Raw genomic sequence first — 19,412 nt, forward strand, 5'->3', positions numbered from 1 at the left:
AAACTGTGACACTGCTCTGATCACCCTCATAGCTTCATGCTTTCAATGTCAGTAACGCTCAAGTAATTGTGTTCCTGTTTAACAGAATCAAAAAGATTTTGTACTCCAATTTGTTTTCTGGGAACTGCCATACGCTAGCAACAACAATTCAGATTAAGAAGCTCATGTGCCGACACCACGAATAGTCCTGTGGAAGTGCTCCTAACGTAGCGATTGGTATGGTGATCCCAACACAGACCTTTTGACTTGCTTTTTGGAAGCCTTTGGAAGCACTTAGGTCTTACTCTGACTGTGTAGGAAGTAGTTAGGGCTGTTCATGTGGGTGATCTAAATTGTTCTGCTGAGGCTGAGTCCCCACCTTTTAGACGTGACAAAACCTAAATAGGTGCCTGAAGTTACCAGTCTGAATATGACTCTTAATGTAATAAGTTAAACTGTAGATGTTACAGCACAGTGTTTTGTCAACTTGGTTAAAAAAGCACTGATTCGGGAAAAAAGTCTGATTGATTTTCATAGTAATGCACGACTCAAGGTAAGAAATGGACGGTGGCCTGATGGTGTGGAGTTACATCAAGCCATAGTGTATAGCCATCATTCAAAATCCAGAGTTCAACTTGGGAACTGAAGTCCAAGCACTTCATAATGCAGCTCCGTAGCCTGCTCCAAGCGCAGAGTTGCTCTGGCTGCCCAGGGCAGGAGTGCAGGGTGCCCCAACGTGACACGCTCATCTCCAAACTCATTTTCTGTGTAAGTGGTCAGAAAGAAAACGAGTGAAGAATTCAGTGCATCTGACTTCTGGGCAAGTAAAGTTAAGACATAAATTCAAAACTTTTGGAGGGCAGGCTGTCCCTGCGGGAGGTGCCAACACAGAGCTCTGCTGCGGCAGGGGTGCCCAGGCAGCTGCTTTAGCGTTAGGCTCCAAACTGCCTTACTCTTAAACGGCTGCTGAGCTCGGATGACTGCTCTTGTTCAAGAAGCAATGCTGCCACCTTCATACTCCCATTACGCTATTCTTTCAGCCCCTTTTGCAAGTAACGTAGAGCCTCTGTTACGCTGCTCTAGGTAGTGCCTAGGGTGCCTACGAGGTAGGTGCATTTCGCGCAGCTTTACGCTGCCTTTGAAGTAACTTTCTTCACCCTGAGCATTTGCTGTGGGGAGCTAGAGATTTAGCCTATATTCTCTAAAAAATGGAGGTGCCCTGTACATATTTTATAGTATTCCACAAATGTCATAATGCACAGAGTGTTTCACAAAATCTCAGTTACATTTTCCCCCTCAAAACTTATTCTAAGTACAAACATCTTCATGGTTCATACAATTAATGCAATTTCCCTTTATCAAAATAAAATGTACCCCAGCCTAGTGCCTTTGTTTAAATTTGTTTCATGAAACTTCTCGCCTCTTCACAAGCTGTCATTTTCCTGTTTGTTGAATCGTGAATACAAATCCACTACTCCTAGAAGTGACTTTCTTTCAAATTTTCCTTTGCTTTAAAACATAAACAAGCTGAGTCTTTCAGTGAAGAGTTCACATAAATCATTTTACTGTGATTGCTTGCTAGGCTCCATAGGAAAAGTCATCTGAAAAAAGCAACACTAATTGGGATGGAACTTAATCACACACTTAATGATAAGAACGCCCAAAGCACCCCCAAAGAGGGAAAGGCTGCAGCCCATGTTTACATGCTTTCCAGAGCAGAGGCCAGAAAAAGGAAGCCCAAGGGAGTGAATCGTGTATTTATTTCTTTGATGCCTGAGAAAAACAAAAGGCTTTCTTGTCATCATGAAAGAAGGAAGAAGGCAGGACAAGTAAGTTTCCATGAACGTGCTCTTCAGGTTAGATGCTTAATACTTGTTCTAGCAAATGACACAAAAATCCCTGGGAGTACCCAGCAGTATCCATGTGGCAAAATTAGGAAACGGGGAATAAGGACGACAACATTTGAAAAAGTGGCTTACAGGGAGTTTTTATGAAATGGTTGCCACTTCCATGCTGGAAAGCAGTTTCTCATGAGAGGAAGGAAACTGGTGTCTCCTGGAAGGAGGAGCACTTCTGCATGAGCTTGCAGGAGCTCCTTTCCCTTCTGAGCCCCCACCCGGCAGGCAGCGCCTGCGAGGAGTGCAGGAGTGCTGTTCCCTTCCCTGCCATCTTCCTCCTGAGAAAGGCAAAACTTCCCAGATGGGGAAGGGAAGAGGACATCAGAACTGGAATTTGGTATCTGCAGTGCCATATGAAGCAGAATATCATAAAGAATATCCCCAACAACATTTCATATGTGAAAAGCTCAAATTTGGCCAAAATGGATGACAGGATTGATAGAAAGATTTTTACATATTCTTGGTATAATTATCTAGTCTCCTTTCTTTGGAAGTGCAATTTTTTAAGGTCAGAAACCTAATCTATAACACGAAATATATAGAAAAATCTATAACAGAAACCTTATCATATAATGCAGGCAAGTTCCAAATATCTAAAATTCTAGCATTCCCTTCTAACAACTCTCCATTATCTTTAGTTATTATTTAACTTCACAAAAAATTTCTACACTGGCAAGATTTCATGGAACAGCTCCCACTATTTAATTAAAAAGGAGTCCTCTTCATTTTCAGTGATGATCTGGAAGACCAGGAGACTTTCTAAAAACAATTCATTATATGCACAATAATTGTGCAGTTAAAATGGCTGATGTTATTATAAATAGCAGCATATTAGCCAGCAAGTTCAGATGGCCATGTGAGAACAGTAAGAAAGAAAAATACTAGGTGACTCTAAATGTGTGTTTTTCATGTATTTTTAGATACACATCTGTTATTTTATCTACGCCACACACAAGAAGTTAAACCTGTAAAAGAAATTGCAGATATATAGGATAAGATCTAGAACTGTGGATGAACAAGCTAAATGTCACATCTAATTGACCGTCTCCCTGCAAGACCTGGTAGCACACGTCAGTTGACATGATGTCTGATATTCCATGAGGTTTACAGACGTCCTGTGCCCTGGGAGATTGCTAGGTCCTGTTGTTTGAAGGAGGTGGTAGCTGTGGGCAAAGGGAGAGAGGAGGATGGCAGCTTTAGATTCAGATAGCCACAGGAGCGTTCTGTATTTTAAAAAGCCATGAAGGGTTTCCCCAGTGAAAACGTTCCTCAAATGTTTCAGATTTGGTGCCAGTGTGTTACGTGGTGGTTGGGAAGCTTTATGAGCGTGCTCCCGAAACTACTGCTTAACTCATTCGTTTATTCTTCACTGCAGATGAGGTTTTCTGAAATCCATGCAAATCATCCATCTGTGTGGTGGTCTGCGGCTGTCCCTCATGGAGCTGAGCTTGCTGATCATTCACCTGTGACCACCAAGTAAGCACTTAGTCCAGCGAGCAACGGTGCACAGCAAGTTCCTCGAGATGTATCATAAAGAGAGAGACTAAATTATGGACCCATATGGTCAGGACCTTGGTTGGAATAAACTAAAATAGTGCCTTAAAACCAACGGCCTGTACTTACTTACACAAAATGATGAAGTGACTCAGAGCTTAGATCAGAATGCCAGATCTTCCTAATTAATTACAGTGACAATGGTAATAAATGAGAGCTCTATCATCAAGTTAAACAATCACAAGAAAATAAATCTCCTGTCTAGCACAAATTGATATATTGCTAATAAAATGTCATTTAGTCCCATCATCTGGGGTTTATACAAATTGAGCAGCTTTGTTTTGACATCTTACAGCTTCATTTTGAATCAGCAAATTTAAGCTAACCAAGATGTAAAAGCAACCAAACTAAGGGCCTTTGCCACATCAAGTGAACCTTATACAAGGTCAAGATGTTTGTGCTACTGAAAGGAAAATCTGTCAATTTTGCAATACATAAATCACACGGTAGTATCTGAGGACATGGGGGCTGAAATGCACAATTGCATTCTTTCCATGGCTTTTATAATATACTCTACCCTGAGGATCTTGTGCAAGTACTCTGTAGGGAATGAAAGGCTAGAGGTCGTGTGAGCGTGTAATGTTCAGGGATGGTGCAAGAAATCAAATATATCCTTAGGGATTTCTTGCTAATTAATCAAGTGAAATAAGTTTGTAATATCTCCAGTGCTGCATGCTTCTGATGTTTTATTCAAAAAGCCACACAGTCTCTAAGTTACAGTAAAGGCACTATAACTCATTTAGAGGCTTAGAAGCATGGGATGGTAGAAAAAAAAATGATAGCGCATTTTTGTCCCTCACTGAGAACTGCATCCACAACACCGTATCACTTCATTAAGCAGAAAAGCTTCTGTTCCTCAGAAATCGAGGCAAGCAGAAAAAAAACAGGGCAGGAACGCCAGTGCCTTCACGGGAGAGATTTTGTGAGGTGAGACTCTGTGGCTGGATCTATGCTACCTACATACAACGAGGCACGGGCACGGTGTCTTAGGTAATGGCATGAGATCACCTGTACTATTTAACCACTTGCACAGACCCTGGCACGAGTTTGGTCCCTGCCAGTGGGTATTCTCATGCGCTGGGGGCTGTTCCCCATGGGCAGTTTGGCTGTGTTTTCCCTGGTTTTGGTGCAGGGACACAAGCCGTACTGCATGAGAAGACCCTGGGGCCAGAGGTCTCCTGGCTCATTTTGTGGTGCGTGGGTGGCTGTGTGCGGCTCCAAGGTCAGGCAGCACCTTCACCCATGTGACATGGCATTCCTTCAGGGGAGGCTCTTGCACAGCCCTGTAGGATTCTTCTGTCCTTCTGTGTGCTTTGTAAAGCTTTGGTATTTACAATTCTTGATTGGTGGAGATTTCCCTTTGATCTGCTTGGTCCTGAGAATTCCCTTTTAGACTGATAACTGGGATTTGAAATACAGCGTCCTGGCACCTCCGTTAATTTGCACAGGATCTCCACTTCAACAAGAGTTCTGGCAGTTGTGAGCCACATGTCACCAGAGTCTGGGCATATATTTAAAATCAGATTATGTAAGTCTTTGTTTTCAATTTCACCCTCCTGCGCTGCTGTTAAATGCTCCGGAGAGCATCTGCAGCCATGCCACCAAAGACCTCTCCAGCCATCAAAGCTCTCTCAGGTTTGGATTCCATTTGTGAATGCACATATGTAGCTGAAATAATTGCTGTTGTTGCCAGGCCCATTTTGGCAATAGCAATAAATGGTTTATAGGCAGTTTCACAGGACTGTTGCTACCCATAAATAAAGCCATTTGTGCAACAGTTTTAGTCATACTGTTCTAAGGCTGCTATGCCAATATCCTTTTGGGAGATACCTGTGGCCAGCTTAAGTGTTTTCCTTGCTGCCAAGAAACTCTCCTGTGGTTTTAATATCCAGTGGGGAAGTGTTAGTAAAGCTTTTGTTACTGGGTAGCCTAAGAGGAAGGCTACTACGTTTTCAATCATGTTAGCCTCTTAGCTGCCTCCATAAGCTCCTGTTTGGATTAGAAACCTCCCTTTACAGGCCAGTTTCTAATTGCTGATGTTTAGTTTTTCCAGCAGTCTCTGATGGTTTTGGCCCAGATTGCAACCGTGTCCTTTATTAGAACTCAATCAGCCCTACAAAGTCACTGTGTTGACTGTCTATCTGTCTTAGATCATCCTCATATGCTAACAATTTCTCTTCCTTTCTGAACCCTCTACTCATATATTTGCTTCTTTGCTTTATGTTTACACAGAGTTCAGTGCGCCTCACCTTCATAGCGAGGTAGTTCCTCCTCTGCATGTGCTAACACTAATGCTAGTGCTAATGCTCTTTGATCATTTACAAGCCCAGATCTCATACAGTGAAAAAGAAATCAAGCAAATATCTGAGTGTCTTCTCTTTTGGAAGGGGAAGTTCATAGTGAGAATTTAATTATTTTTTTATTAGATCACTGATGTAAAGTTTTGACACTGGACTAGGTACCCAGTACTACGTTGTCACTGTCCAAAAGGCCTATTGCAAGTGTCATTTCTGCTCCCCCCAAACATGCTAGAGGTGTAAGAAGCACCAGAAGGACTGGCTGTTCAAGGGACATATTGTTTTGTGTCCAGACTTTCATCTTGAAAGGGGTGGCTTCTGGTTTGGCTTGAAGATCAGCCCACCAAAATAATAAATCCCTTGGCCAGAGAACATCTGAAGAGGAAACAGGAGGACCTGACAACAGAGAGGAATTAATGAAATGCTGCAAACACTGTATTTTAATCCAGTGAAAAACCGCAAGATGTTCTAACACAAGTACATCACCTCCAGATCCCTTTCATTGAGCTATTGAACTCAGAAAGCCTATCGAACTATGAAACTGGTAACACACACAGAGAGAAAAACATCAAGGTTGGTGGGGCCTGACTTTCCCTGCAACGGGCTGGGGAAGGCAGCAGGGAGCTGCCTCTCAGCAGTGAGCGCAGCTGACAACTCTCTGATGACACCAGTCCTAGAAGTAGTTGGATGAGGTCCCAGAGTGGAAACTTGGCATTTGCCTAAAAGCTGGAGACAATGGAAGCTGTTCCTTCTGCCATGGATGAGAAATTGGTCGTATCTGTTGGCCCCAGTTCATAAGGGTGGACTAGTACCTGGAAACCACTGACCAGGAAACAGGCTGTGCTCGCCCTGAGGAGTGGGAAGATCTTTAAGAGTTTACAGACAGCAATAAACTCTGTTGTTGTTATCTCTTACCTACAGATATACCCAAGGTGCCGTTTATGCCACCTTTTCTGTGAAAGGGAGACATAAGAGGGAACACGATCTTCTCATGCAGGTCATTGCTATTAATGACAACACGCACAGGACAAAACAGAGGACATGCTGAGGAAATGTGTCTGTGACAAATGGGCTGATGAAAAACTAAACGGATGCTTGAGTGAGGTGCAGGCTTCAGGGCTGGAGAGAAGTGAGCCGCTGATACCCCGGGAGTGTGCTCAACAAATTACTCTCTTCTTAGGTCACTTCCAGGCACAGTATGAGTTACGGGGGTTTAACCTATGAAATCACTTCTGGCCTGGTTTTGGGGAGATACTCATGCTATATAAGTGATTACATAGGGAGCCTAAATTTAGACAGGGTAGCTTCAACCTCACACTGGTACCTAGAGCATTTCTCACTTCCCATTGTAGAGCAAGTGGCCTTGTTCCAGCTCCATGTCAGCGTGAGACCCAGGCCAGCATCACACAGCTCCTGTGCTGCAGCTGCCAAGGGACATGAGCCAGGGCCTGTGCCCCAGAACAGGGCGAGGAGTGGTGAGCAGCCTGGACAGCAGCCTGGTGGCTGGTGTGCCCCAGTAGCTCACTGTAACACAGCCAGATTCAGGATTCGTGCAACTGAGAGGTCTCTGTGGGGGAGGACTAGCCTGGAACGATGACCTTAGCAAACACTGTTGGCTTGTCTTGTTTGCCCTTCAGGAAACCTTTATTTACCCAGGCTTTTCCTGAAGAGATGTGTTGTGTAGGATGTCCTCAGCTGAGGGATGGGGCATTTCAGTTCAATGGGTATTTTGCAACCTACATGTCTGTAATAATATGTACTCTTAAAAAGGAAGCAGACACCAAAATCACACCTCTGTCTAAGTAGTTTTACCACAGCTGTTGCATGGAACATGCACGATTGCCATCATAGAAAGAGTTTAAAATTATATCTGTTTACTTGATTTATGTTGTACCTTTCCCATACAGTCAGGGTCACTGTCTCCCGTTGTAGCCGATTGGTTTGTTTCCCTTATTTTCTACCTGGGGGTCCCACAAGAAAGAACAAAATGTTCCTAAGTTGGCAAAAATATGAATGGAGAAACCCAAATCCAAATGCACCGGGGCAGCGGTACCCCCAGAGCTGTGCAAGTGCACTTTTCAGTGCCGGACCCGGCCCTTACAGAGCTCGGGCTCAACTGGTGCTCTCGGCTCCTGCCTCTTCGGGGGCTGCTCTGCCCCGCGTCGGTGCTCCCCGCGCAGAGGAGTCACTGTCTCTGTTTTGGCAAGCTTTTTTTGCAGATGAAGACCTTTGCCTGAACACTGGCTAGTTTAATGCCAGGGAGGACCCTAGCTGGTGAATGGAGAGCAGAGAAGGGACAGCACAGGAGGCAGTCTGCGGGAAAGGCTATGTTGTTGCCTGCTGCGGGATCAGCAAGCCATTTTCCCAAAGGTCCACTTCTTCACATGTTAGGAGTCCTTCCTGCGTCTAAAACACCCTTTAGAAAGCAACACATAAGAGCAGTAACGCTAGTTTTGTTTGCTAAAGCCACCTGCCTTACTGAACCCGATAAAACCCTGTAAAACTTAAAGCACCTGGTAGTATATCTCTTGGTGGCAGGTGACTGTATCGCCACTGGGGGTAAGAGGGCACTTCCCAGCTCCTCAGCAAGCTCCTCTGCCTGCGGGGGCCCGTGCCTTACAAGCTGTGCGCTCGGCTAGCAAGGGTGCAGCCCGTGCAGCCTTGGCCATGGTGCATGGCCCACCAGCACGAGGCAGCAGGTTTGGGCAGCAGCTTTGGTGGGAGAGGGGCCATGACGGCAGCACTGCTGCAGCCAAATCCGTGGGATGCGTTTAGTCCCCCTGCAATTTTCTGTAGTGACCCTCTCTTCCACCAGTTGCTCCAGAGACACAAGATTTCTTATTAAAAAAAAATCATTTTGGCACGCTCTTTGAAGTGGGCTATAGCTTTCTTGTGTCTCTGCCCCCAGACAACAATTTTTTCGGCTTTCCAAAAACCGGCTGCATTCACAGTGCAGGTGTGCAAGAGCATAAGCAGAATGGGAGCAGCATGCACGAAAAACTCCTACCATCGACCACAGGTTTGGGCTGTGAGCTCTTCAGCCGCAGCGAGGGCCTGAAGCGGGTTCGGTCGTTGAAGCTCCAGCTCTTCTGGACTTTGGTTGGGCTGCCCTCGGTGGCAATGTCGGCACTTGGTGACCGGCGATCTCCGACTGAAGACTGCCTGTTCTTTATGCTTTGACCTCGTGGGCTGGCCATCCGCACCCGCTCCTTAAAACTTAGCTTTTGACTGCGAAGGAGAGAAATATATTTTATTTCATAGTTCCTTCACTCAGTTTCTTTTTTCTATTGTACGTTAATGAAAAATAATCTCTAAAAATTATCAATAGTATGAATATTTTTCTTTACAAACTTTTATTTTCATTGAAAGTATTTAGTTTGGGAATGACGATGATTACATGTAATTGCTTTTTGATAGAGGCATTATCAATCAGTCTGTCTTACAGTACAGAATAACCTTGTAAAGGAAATGAAAATAAATAAATAGAAACAAATTTCACCCAATTATTATAGATCAAGCTCTATGATTTTTTTTCCTATTCCTTTAATTTTAGATAGGTTTATTTCCATCTTAGTCTGCCCAGCTCAGTGCATTTCTGGCCATTTCTTCGGATAAACAAGAACAAAATGTATTCTATTATTACTGCATGCCATGTAGTATTTGGTTGTTTTTTTTTTTAAGCAGGCAAAAATACTGTTAGTATACTCATGCTTTTTCAAGATGTGGCACTTCCAACATTTCATATGCATTGTTAGTCATCACTCATATCCAGAATTCCTTGTTACAGCACTTACTTGGACAAGACGAAACCAAAATTAACAAAACATCCATGAAACAGTGTGATGACCAATTAATAGAAATGTTATGATATGCTGTGTGGTTGCTGGAGATGAAGCTGGGAGCTGGTTACCTGCAGGTGGTATTGGACTGGTGCTTCAGGACAGGTCCAGGAGCCCAGCGAACCTCATGACTGTGACTGCAGGATCAATGGTGGCCCTGTGGTCTTACAGTTGGCCAACTGTAGGCTGATTTTTTTCCCTCCTGTGCTTATAACCCTCCCCTCCAGTCTGCTACGAGAGAGATATGCAGATTTTCTACTTCCCAGTGCCTAAATTACCTTTCTTGATGTTCAAACATATCTGATGGACATCCTGTGGTCACCATGACTATCTGCCAATGTTTTTCCACTATTTAACATTTTTGCTTTTGTTTGTCTCTCCCTGTAGCAGAAGGCACAAAGGGGAAACAGAAAGGAAGTCTGATACTAAGGCCTGAAACCTTGTTTTATTTACAAGGTTAAGTTCAATCGCCTTTACAAAGCAATGGTCACCTTGATCAGTGGTCCTGTTCTTGCAAGGCTAGAGATAATGGGAGCAATGCAGTAGCTGCTCCAGGTAGGATGTTACTGGGTCTGGCAGTCCTACTGCCCTGGCATAGGCTTTGGGAGTGCTTTTAAAACACCTACAGCAAAGACTGTCTACCTGCAAATTATAATTGTACTTGAAGTTACGACACTTTCCAGTACTCTCAAAGTCTTTGCCTTTAAACTTCAGCATGCCCATAAGATGTTTTCAACAGAAATGTATTCTGCAGCTAATTAACTAGTGCTAACCAATATGGACTATGTGGTTCTTAGATGTTTAACCTACTGCCCTCTGAAAATACAGTGTTAATGTGTAATTATATGAAATGGAAAGCAGTTATAAACTTCTGTGGCTGTGAAATGTTGAGATAATCAGATATTTTTGTCCATGCATAGCATAGCATAACATTCTGAATACAAACATCACGGAGAGCAGAAAGGATGCAGTTTGTAGCAGGCAAAGCACATGCTGGGAAGCTTATAATAAGATAATTTTCAAGAATGCTAAAAAAATATGCACATCAATAGAAAGATTATTAGATAAATGTATAGCTATATGGCATGTTGAATCACTTGAATGAATAACTTTACTGTAATTTCTGAATGTTATCCCCTTCCTTCCTTACCCATAGTAAGCAACTGTTGAAATAGACCCACATCATGGTGCTGGAAGTGTTATCTATTTCCATTGCAAATCATTACCCAGACCTGCAGTAATGTGTGCTGTTGCATATGCAATATAAAAGACCCACAGAACCTACTATTTGAAAGAAAAGTGAGTTCTAAAATTTAATTTTCAATGCAAATTACATTTAAAGACTGAATTACATTTCAGCTCAGGAATCTTTTGCATTGTACAACCTAATGAAAATATAAGCTGTAAAATAGTTATTAACCACATTATTGCAAAGTCATACTATACAGAATGAGCAACAGAATCAAAATGGATTTCTTATAGATATTATTCCTAGGGATGTATCCCCTGTGCTTTTTTTAAAGTCTTCTTATTGTATTTGCTATTGAAGCATGAAATCAACTTCTTTTATTTTTTTAGCAAATCTTAGAGTAAAAAAGTTTCTGGTAAGGTCTCTTCCTGTGGCACTAGTTAAAATGAAAGGGAAATTGATAAAATAGTCATAAAAACTATCAGTATAGATTGTATTTTTTATAATCCCATTAACTCCAAAATAAAAATGAAAATAAAAAATGAAGAAGCACATGTGTTCTGTTGATTAATTTGTACTAATGAAAGCAATCACTGCCTTTAAATTATTTGTACACATGGTTATTTAATTTATAAAAGCTGAATGGTACACAATGGCTACTTAACCTGAATATCTTTAGTTCTCCAAATCAAAGCAATGAGGCAATGGTGAAAGGAACAGTAGACACTTCATCTGTACTAGAGAAAGTTTTCAAAAGTGCAACACTGAGAATGAAAATATTAATTTAAAATGCAGACCTCATACTTAAAAAAAAAATTATCTGCTTTGTAGCAGTGGCAATGTAATGGCATGCCAAGGGTCCATGCCGAGGATGCTGCATCATGAAAAGAAATGCAACCCCTGAAGGAAGCATGGTTTTGAAACTCTATTTTGCATCTTGAGAGTTTCTCCAAAGACACTGGTTATAGCAGTTCTTCACTTCTTGGATCCCTGTCCCTATTCTGAGACTGGTGGGAACTGTTCCTGAAGTCACTGGGTCCTACCCAGCGCAGATATAAATTATATGACTTTCAGTAGTGGAGAATTAATGCTCAGGAGAAGAAAGCTGCTGTCCTTGGCAGCGTGCTGCCATAGGGCTCCTCTATGGTGTGAATATATGACAAATAACAGTTCACGAAGGAGTAACTGAATCAGCATTTCAGGGGCATCCCGACCAGGTTTTTTCCTACAGGGAAAATATCCCTTTTCTAATAGGCTGTATAGTTCCTGGCTCTTGATTCTCTGTTGCAATAGGGGCAGATGGTGTTAGAGATACGAGGTGGAGATAATCTTATGCCCTTTCAAGCACCTTTGGGCATTCTGCACTTGAATCAGTAGCCGCTGAAGCCTTTAGGGCCCTTTATTCTGATTTAGTGCTTGTTGGAGTAGCACTGTCCAGTGCCACGCTAACAATCCTTCACCTCTTGCAGGACCTAGGCTATTATATTTTTCTCTCTCCTCTTTTCTCTTTTTACATGATATCCAAAGGAAATTCCTTGAATTAATGAGGAAATTAAACCTGTTAATGGCCACTGGAAATGTACATATTCCTGTAAGTACTCCCAAACTTTAAGTTGAATGTTGGTCCAAAAGGCAAAAGCCATGATAAAGAATCAGGAAAGTGAAATTACACAAGTTCCTGAATCAGACCTAAAGGACAAGGATCTGAGAGAACGACAGCTGACTCCAGTCATCTCTGCATTCCTTTAGATGTGTGTCTGTCCATCAATTCTTGTACGTTATGTCATTGATAGTTTATCCCAGTTGGTTTATATACTTACTTGCTCCCTATTACAATCTTCCCTGGCAACAGTAATCTTTGTGGACCTATTTCTACTCTGTTCTTGAGGTTGCAAGTTGTAGAATATATTCATATCTACAAGTCTGGAGCTTTGAAGCATCTTTTAGTAGAGATCAATTACAACTGGCACCTACGGAAAAAAAGCAAGTGACTTCTCTATTTGTTTGCCTTCTGGAATGGCAGTTGTGGGATCTTACCACTCATTCATTCCTCCTGTCAGTACATGCATGACCCCTTCACTTCCCTAGACAGCAAAGGCCTTTCCAGTTGTTATTTCTTCTTTAAATTTTGTCTTTTTCACCTTTGATTTACGAAGGAATAGGTGTTCAGGGACACTAGAGGTCACTGTAGTTTCATTGCAGGGGGAACGCACACTTCTCTGCTGGACCACATGACTAGACTTGATAAGATTTTGTTTTAATTGATAAATGCCTACAAATACAAATGCCTACTTTGCTTTTCTCTCCCGTACTCACAGGTCTGTCTGTCTTCCGTGGACCATCTTACTATACTTCTCAGTTAACGGAGCATCTCTGCTTCCCAATCCCACTCCCCTATTTCCCTGCCTACCTTCCTGCATTTCTGGTCAGGTTTATCTTCTGCTCTGCTTCAGCCTCAGACCTGCAGCACTACTGCTTGCTGCTAGTCGCAACTTAACATTTGTTTTTCAGCTTTTCATACTGAGCCAGCTGGTGGAAGCAGAAAGAGGAAGAAACTGAAGTGAATCAGAAGTAACTGGAGGGCCTGAGGGTGAGGGAAAATGCTTTGGATCTCAAGTCAAGAAAGAAGCTAAAACTGCCAAAAATTATTACCCATGGCAAACAACAGCAAGCAAAGATGCATGCCAGTTTTCAGCAGTTCCAATAAATAGATGTTGATTCTTACCAAGCCTACAGACAACTTCACTGAACTTAGGCTAAGCTGAACAAATGTGAATACAATGGATAGTACGGACAGACCTGAAGTTCAAACGTTCAAGGCTTCTCCACCAGTCTCATGCTAGGACCATGAACCCAAGAAATGTAGTGTTACATCTCATACCTTCAATGCGTAATAACAAGAATTTCAGGGATAGAATGTCTTAAAGTTCAATCATCAAACAGAAAAAAATAAATCAAGTTCAGGGGTTTTGTGTATTTTTTCCTTTTCCAAAACAGTTTCCAGATGAAAAGAAACTATTTTTTATCTTCATTTTCTGTCATCAGTTTGTACTTCTATTGTCTTTTACATTAGTTTTGAAAAGTAAGAAAAAAATTGTAATAAGCCTGAGTATAAAGCAAGGGTTTCTTCCCATAAATTCTGTCCATCTAGGAATTACCATTTTTGGTAAGAGACACAGTTTCCACAGAATTCAGCTGAAGCAGATGGTTGATTTCATATGCATTCCTCTACCTTCCAGTACAGGATGCAGGCACAGCTTCCACAGGCTGTGTCCAAGGGGATTCTTCTCAACAACAATTGCACGTTTTGACTGTTGGTATTGCCTAGTGTGTTATAGCTTAATATTCCCCACTAATTATTAGGTGGAGAACTCAACTGCCATGGTTATAAAAATCCTCTTGGACTTGGGGAATTGTCTTTACCCAAATATTCAACCCCGTTTTAAGATCTCCGCAGGGTAATGCATTTTAAAAGTTCAGGTCTCAGGCAGAGAAGGGGAACCAGGCTTTGGCAAACAGCAGCATGTTGCACACTGCAATTGTCCGACCTGATGAGTTTCAGAGAACTGGTATTATTGCCATTGTATTAATGTCATTGCAGGCAACAAGCAACAAAGGAATTACAAGCACTTAAAAATAAATAAATCAAGAAACCTCCTTTGGAGTAGTAAGGAACTGTAAAGCACTAAGGAGGGGAAGTAAATGAATCATGCACCTGATGTTAGCTGGCATTCTCAAACATCATGTGAATAGGCAGGATGCTGAATACCTATGTTTCCGAGGGGTGTACATCCTGAAGAGCTTCTGTTTATTACTACAAAGCTTACTAGGACTGAGGGGAGATAGAGGACCATGTTACTAAGCATTCCACTGCTAGGTAAGGGTTTAGGCTTTCCACCTCAAGTTAGATTCTGCATCACGGGCAATTCCTTTTTCATATGCTGCATGCAAAGAGTTTACATTAAATCTACTTCTAGAAACAGATATGAGATAGGAGGTGGACAGCATTCCAGAGAATTGTTTCCCTCAGAGCAGGGATGAGTTTTTCCCCCAAGCTCCTATACCGGCAGAATTCCTCCTTATTGACCAGGAGTTGTCTGAATAGGGAATTCATATTCAAGTTCACTAGTTACAACACTAGACGGGTGACGTTCATCCTTTGCAGACACCCAATGCATGTCGTACACACAGCTTGAGACTGCTTATGCTCTCAGGATGTTGTAAGATTCATCAGTTGATCTAGTTTCCTGCACAGGAAGAATTTCAGCCACGTTGCACAACTGAACAGAAATAAATATTGTTTGCATTCAGTGTGTGCATTTGTAGATACGGAGAATTTAACATACAGGCTTTTTAAATAACTTGCAGAACTCTAGAACTGATTTATAGAAATATCTCATTTACAGCAAGGATACACCAGAGAGGTTGTCTACCATTACTTTTGATAAATGATTAAGTAGAACACTTGTGTGTAATATTTTGAGAGATACAACATACATATTTTTCTTAAAATCAGTATGAAGCTACAGCCTCATAATCACAGCTCTCTCAACTCATGCACAGCAACATTTAGTTACCTAATGAAAGACTGTAGGTCTATACATGACAAAATGCAAGAATTCGTTTCTGTAAATATAAAAGTAATTTTGGTAGGAAAAAAAAATATATAATTTTTTTAACCTAAAGTAATAAAAGTTTTTCTCCACTGTTATTAGAATGGAGTACAGAACAAAGAGCATATTCAGAAAGCAATCCAATGCACAACTTGTGCAAACACAACTTCATTTAAAGAGTGAAACAAGAAGCAGCTTACTTAGTTCACATAGCATCCCATGCAAGTCACTCGGCATTGCAGAAAGAAAGAAATTAAATGGTCGAGGACAGTTATCTTGAAGTACATTGCAGCATTTTGCACTTACATTTTTACCACAAAAGACCACATACACCACATGTATTTTAAGTGATACAAACATATGCAATATATCAGCATAAGAAGGATAAACAGCCACTGACAGAACACACCTTTTTTAAAAGGCACTGAGTGGTCTTCAAAGTTTTTACTGTAGACCAGGATCTCAGGAGTTAACTAGTACAATCTTATACGTACACTAATTTGCAGCAGTGCACATATTAGTTAAGAGTTTCTGCAGGGACAAACATCTTCCATTAAGTGAAAATAAAGTGAAAAAATATGGCTAAATCATTGATTACTTTTAAAACCACAATAGTTATCATTAACATGGAGCATGTAATATAGTTCTGACAGCTGGGGTTTTTTTTGCATCTAGTTTCTTTTTGTAAGCAAATTTGTCTCTCCAAGTGCTCGCAAGTACAGTTGGGAATAACGTTTTGGAGGTACGTACTCATTTACTGCCAACTTCAGTCTCACTTTTAAAAAAGCCAAAGTAAAATTTAAATGTTGCTGTTGAAAGAGTAGGAAATATGGCTGGCATGTGCAAAAAATTTGGATCAAGCTGTAATAATTTAATGAAATCAATTTAATGAAAGCAAGCCTATGGAGACAATGTGTATGAAAAGTCACAGATCTGACAAAGCAGGTGAAGTGCTCATGATGGATATCTCAGAGCAAATCCAGTCCCCTCAAGTCACTGTGACACAGTTAAGTGCACATCAGGAAAAGGATGGAGTCACGTGCCAGAGGAGCAACCTGGAGAATGGAACAGGACACGGGTAGTGGATGTGAAAACTTTCCACCCCGGACTGAATAACCCAGAAGAGTTTGTGAACCACAGTACAACTCAGGGGCGGATGTATTTTGGGGGTTGATGTGTCACACTGACACTTTTTTTCTTGGCTTTTCATCATTTTCTGCTCAGAAGTAAACGCCACTATTCTCTGATCGTGCTGATACTGCAGTGCTGGCTGCCAAAATGCCCGCCGAGTCCCAGCCCTAAAGAGTTTAGAGGCCGGGTAATTTGTCTTGTAGCCACCAGGTCCTTTCCTCTCCCTAAGGATTCAGGCTCTCAGCACAGCAAAGAGCAGCATTTCCTCCTAGTGCCTCAGGACGGGCATCTCCAGGGCTTGATATACCCAGCCAGGACAGCCCTGCCTCTGTGTGCTGCAGGCAGCTGGCCCTCAGCTGGCATCCAGGCTGGGTGCAAACCCCACCTGCCCTCCCAGCCAGAGGAATTTATTTATTTATTTCCTTATTTATAGAGAGATGCCAAGCTGCCTCCTCTGCCCCAATAGGGCCATTAGAGAGTGCCATCCGTGCAGCCGGGAGGGGGTGAGCCACTGCAGCGGTGCTCTCCCCCCACCTGCTGCATCCCAAAACACTCCTTGGGAGGGGATGGCCGGAACAGGTTAGGAAACATGGAGACATGGCACTGAGGAAAGCTTGAGGATGCTCCTGCAGAGCAGCACAGACCCCTGCTGAGGTGAAATCCAACCAGCCCTGTCGGGGGGTCCTCCCTCTGTGACAGAGGGCTGATGGGCTTGCTCGCAAAGCCAAGTTCAACTATGTGCCTCAACTTAACTGGGATTCCTGGAAGCTGTGAGCACCAATTTTATGGCAGAAGTTGGGGGCCGTGTCCTTGCTCAGGAGCTGGGTCTGGGGAGGCTGCTCCACTCTGCCGCTGTTTGAACCGAGCTCCCCCTCAAAGTTAAATCGTGTGGCTAGAAACATAAAAAATTGCCTAGTTTTTCCATACAAAAACTGGGACAAAGAAGCAAATTTCAGCAGCATTAGTCTATTGATATGAGTTCAAAAAAATGCTATTTGTGATCGTCAACAGTTACAATTCGTGGAACCTACTGTACAGAACCTGAGATACCAAAAAGCCATTAAGAAGCAGTGATCTCACAGATAAAAGAAATAAAAGAAACTACAAACCTGCTAGAAGGTTCTCCTTGTTCTTTTCTTCAGGTCAGGGAGTGGGAGGGAAAAACATACTTGTTATGCAGATAGTAATCACATTACTTAGTTACAGATGAAGTTAGACATATGATAAACATAAATGGATATGTTAATGTTAATTAGTGTACAAGACACACGATACATTGCAACCACAAAAACATTCAAGCAAGACTCATAACTACAATGCTTCTGAAAAAGGAACTTTTTGGTTATTTTAACACATGCATAACATGCTTAGTACATACCACTGCAGACTGAGTTGGCAAAGCACTTAGGCAAAATGCATTGCTGACACATATATAACATAAAGCTGTAGGCTCTTATTAGATAAAGTTATCTCTGGTAAATAAAAAGGTTTAGTTTTAGGATAGCACAGCAACACACTTATTTAAAATAACAAGAGGATGCTCTTTTGAGGGACAGTCATATTTTAGAATATTTTAGGTGGAATACAGCTTCGTTATTTATTTAATTTTATATCCATCCATTTATACCAATGTTGCCTTCAACCTGTTTGTATATGTCAAAAATCAGTATTTCATGTAACTTTTCATCTAAAAGCTCCTTTTAGTTTGAAACATTTTGGGATTACAGTTACGGTAATGGATTACTTATGGTTCTGTTCTTGTCACCTCTTTGAAATTCAAAGATCAGCTTTGGGTACCCAGCCAAACCTCTTTTTGGCTGAGCTTTTTGGCACACAATTACCTTTTTGCTGTCATGTGGATGTTCATCACCCAGCTTTGAGAGAAACCACTAATTCTCTTGCACTGTCTGCAATAACAACAGTTAGGATGCTTATCAGAGCTTTCCCATAAGGCTCTTAGTGCTCTCGGTTTCGATCTTTATCAAGTATCTTTTACTTCCTGATTTGTGCCCCATATTGAATCAGTCACCTTACTGCCTTCGGGTAAATCTTTTACTGAATTATAGAAGAGTCTTGGGCTGCCAGTGCTCTGTGAATTCTCACCCAAACTAGGACATCAAATATCTCCTGTCTGCCAAACTGTGACATCAGGTCTTTTTAGTCATCTTCCACTGGCTGTATGTATAACTGAGGATATAATTTGCCCTAAGGAAATACTGAATATATCAGAAATGATGACAAAAAGGAGCAAATTCCCCAGCGCATTCACCTGCAGAACACCACAAGGCTCTCTCCACTTGGAAAGGTGTATCTGTAGCTATAGCCTTATACAGAGGCACAGGCTGAAAACCAGCATTAAATCAAGGAACAAGTTCTGCATCACACCTAGTATTTTCTTCCTTAGAGGTAATTTGGAACGGGGTGAAACATTAACCTTGCTATATGAGTTTTGGGGAAAATGTTTCTAGTGCCTGTGCTCAGTGATATTTCTTAGATAAACAGCAACGATTTGCATTTCTCCCCCTGTCCTAGGCTCCTAGATAACAACGACCTGATTTGTTAGTTGAAATCTTTAATGAGAGGACTTAAGAAGACAAAACAAGACGAATCAGACAAATAATTATTCTCTATAAGCTTGAACAGACATCGAGAACAGCACCAGCTGCCATATTTGTACCTACTTTGTAGGGCTGCAGGTATGCAAGGCCTTCAAATGAGGCTTCCAGGTAGCAATGGAAACCGATTTCTCATCAGCCGCATAACTACGCCATACACACTACGTGCAGGATATATGGTAAAAAAGAAAAAAAACAAGGCAAGAGGGAGCAGGGGATGAAACAAAAAATTGAAAAGCAGATTAGTAACCAATACAAGTCACGGCTTTCTTTTATCATTCATAGCACTGATACATG

General features: G+C 41.8%; 1 protein-coding gene across 3 annotated transcripts in view; it reads right to left on the minus strand.

Moving 5' to 3' along the window:
• The window catches only part of KCNQ5 (potassium voltage-gated channel subfamily Q member 5), a 303,880-nt gene that overhangs the window by 19,322 nt on the left and 265,146 nt on the right, over positions 1–19,412 (minus strand). The window contains exons 8-10 of one of the 3 annotated variants that reach the window (XM_055713882.1): positions 19,182–19,276; positions 17,610–17,636; positions 8,736–8,956 (exon numbers count right to left, since the gene is read on the minus strand). In XM_055713882.1, coding sequence (XP_055569857.1) covers positions 8,736–8,956; positions 17,610–17,636; positions 19,182–19,276 — 343 coding nt within the window. Of the gene's footprint in view, positions 1–5,978; positions 5,991–8,735; positions 8,957–17,609; positions 17,637–19,181; positions 19,277–19,412 lie in introns of all 3 variants that reach the window. The other 2 variants (XM_055713884.1, XM_055713883.1) reach the window with 2 other exon arrangements.

The sequence above is a fragment of the Falco cherrug genome, chromosome 6, assembly GCF_023634085.1.
Source record: "Falco cherrug isolate bFalChe1 chromosome 6, bFalChe1.pri, whole genome shotgun sequence".
In the NCBI taxonomy this organism is placed as follows: Eukaryota; Metazoa; Chordata; class Aves; order Falconiformes; family Falconidae; genus Falco; species Falco cherrug.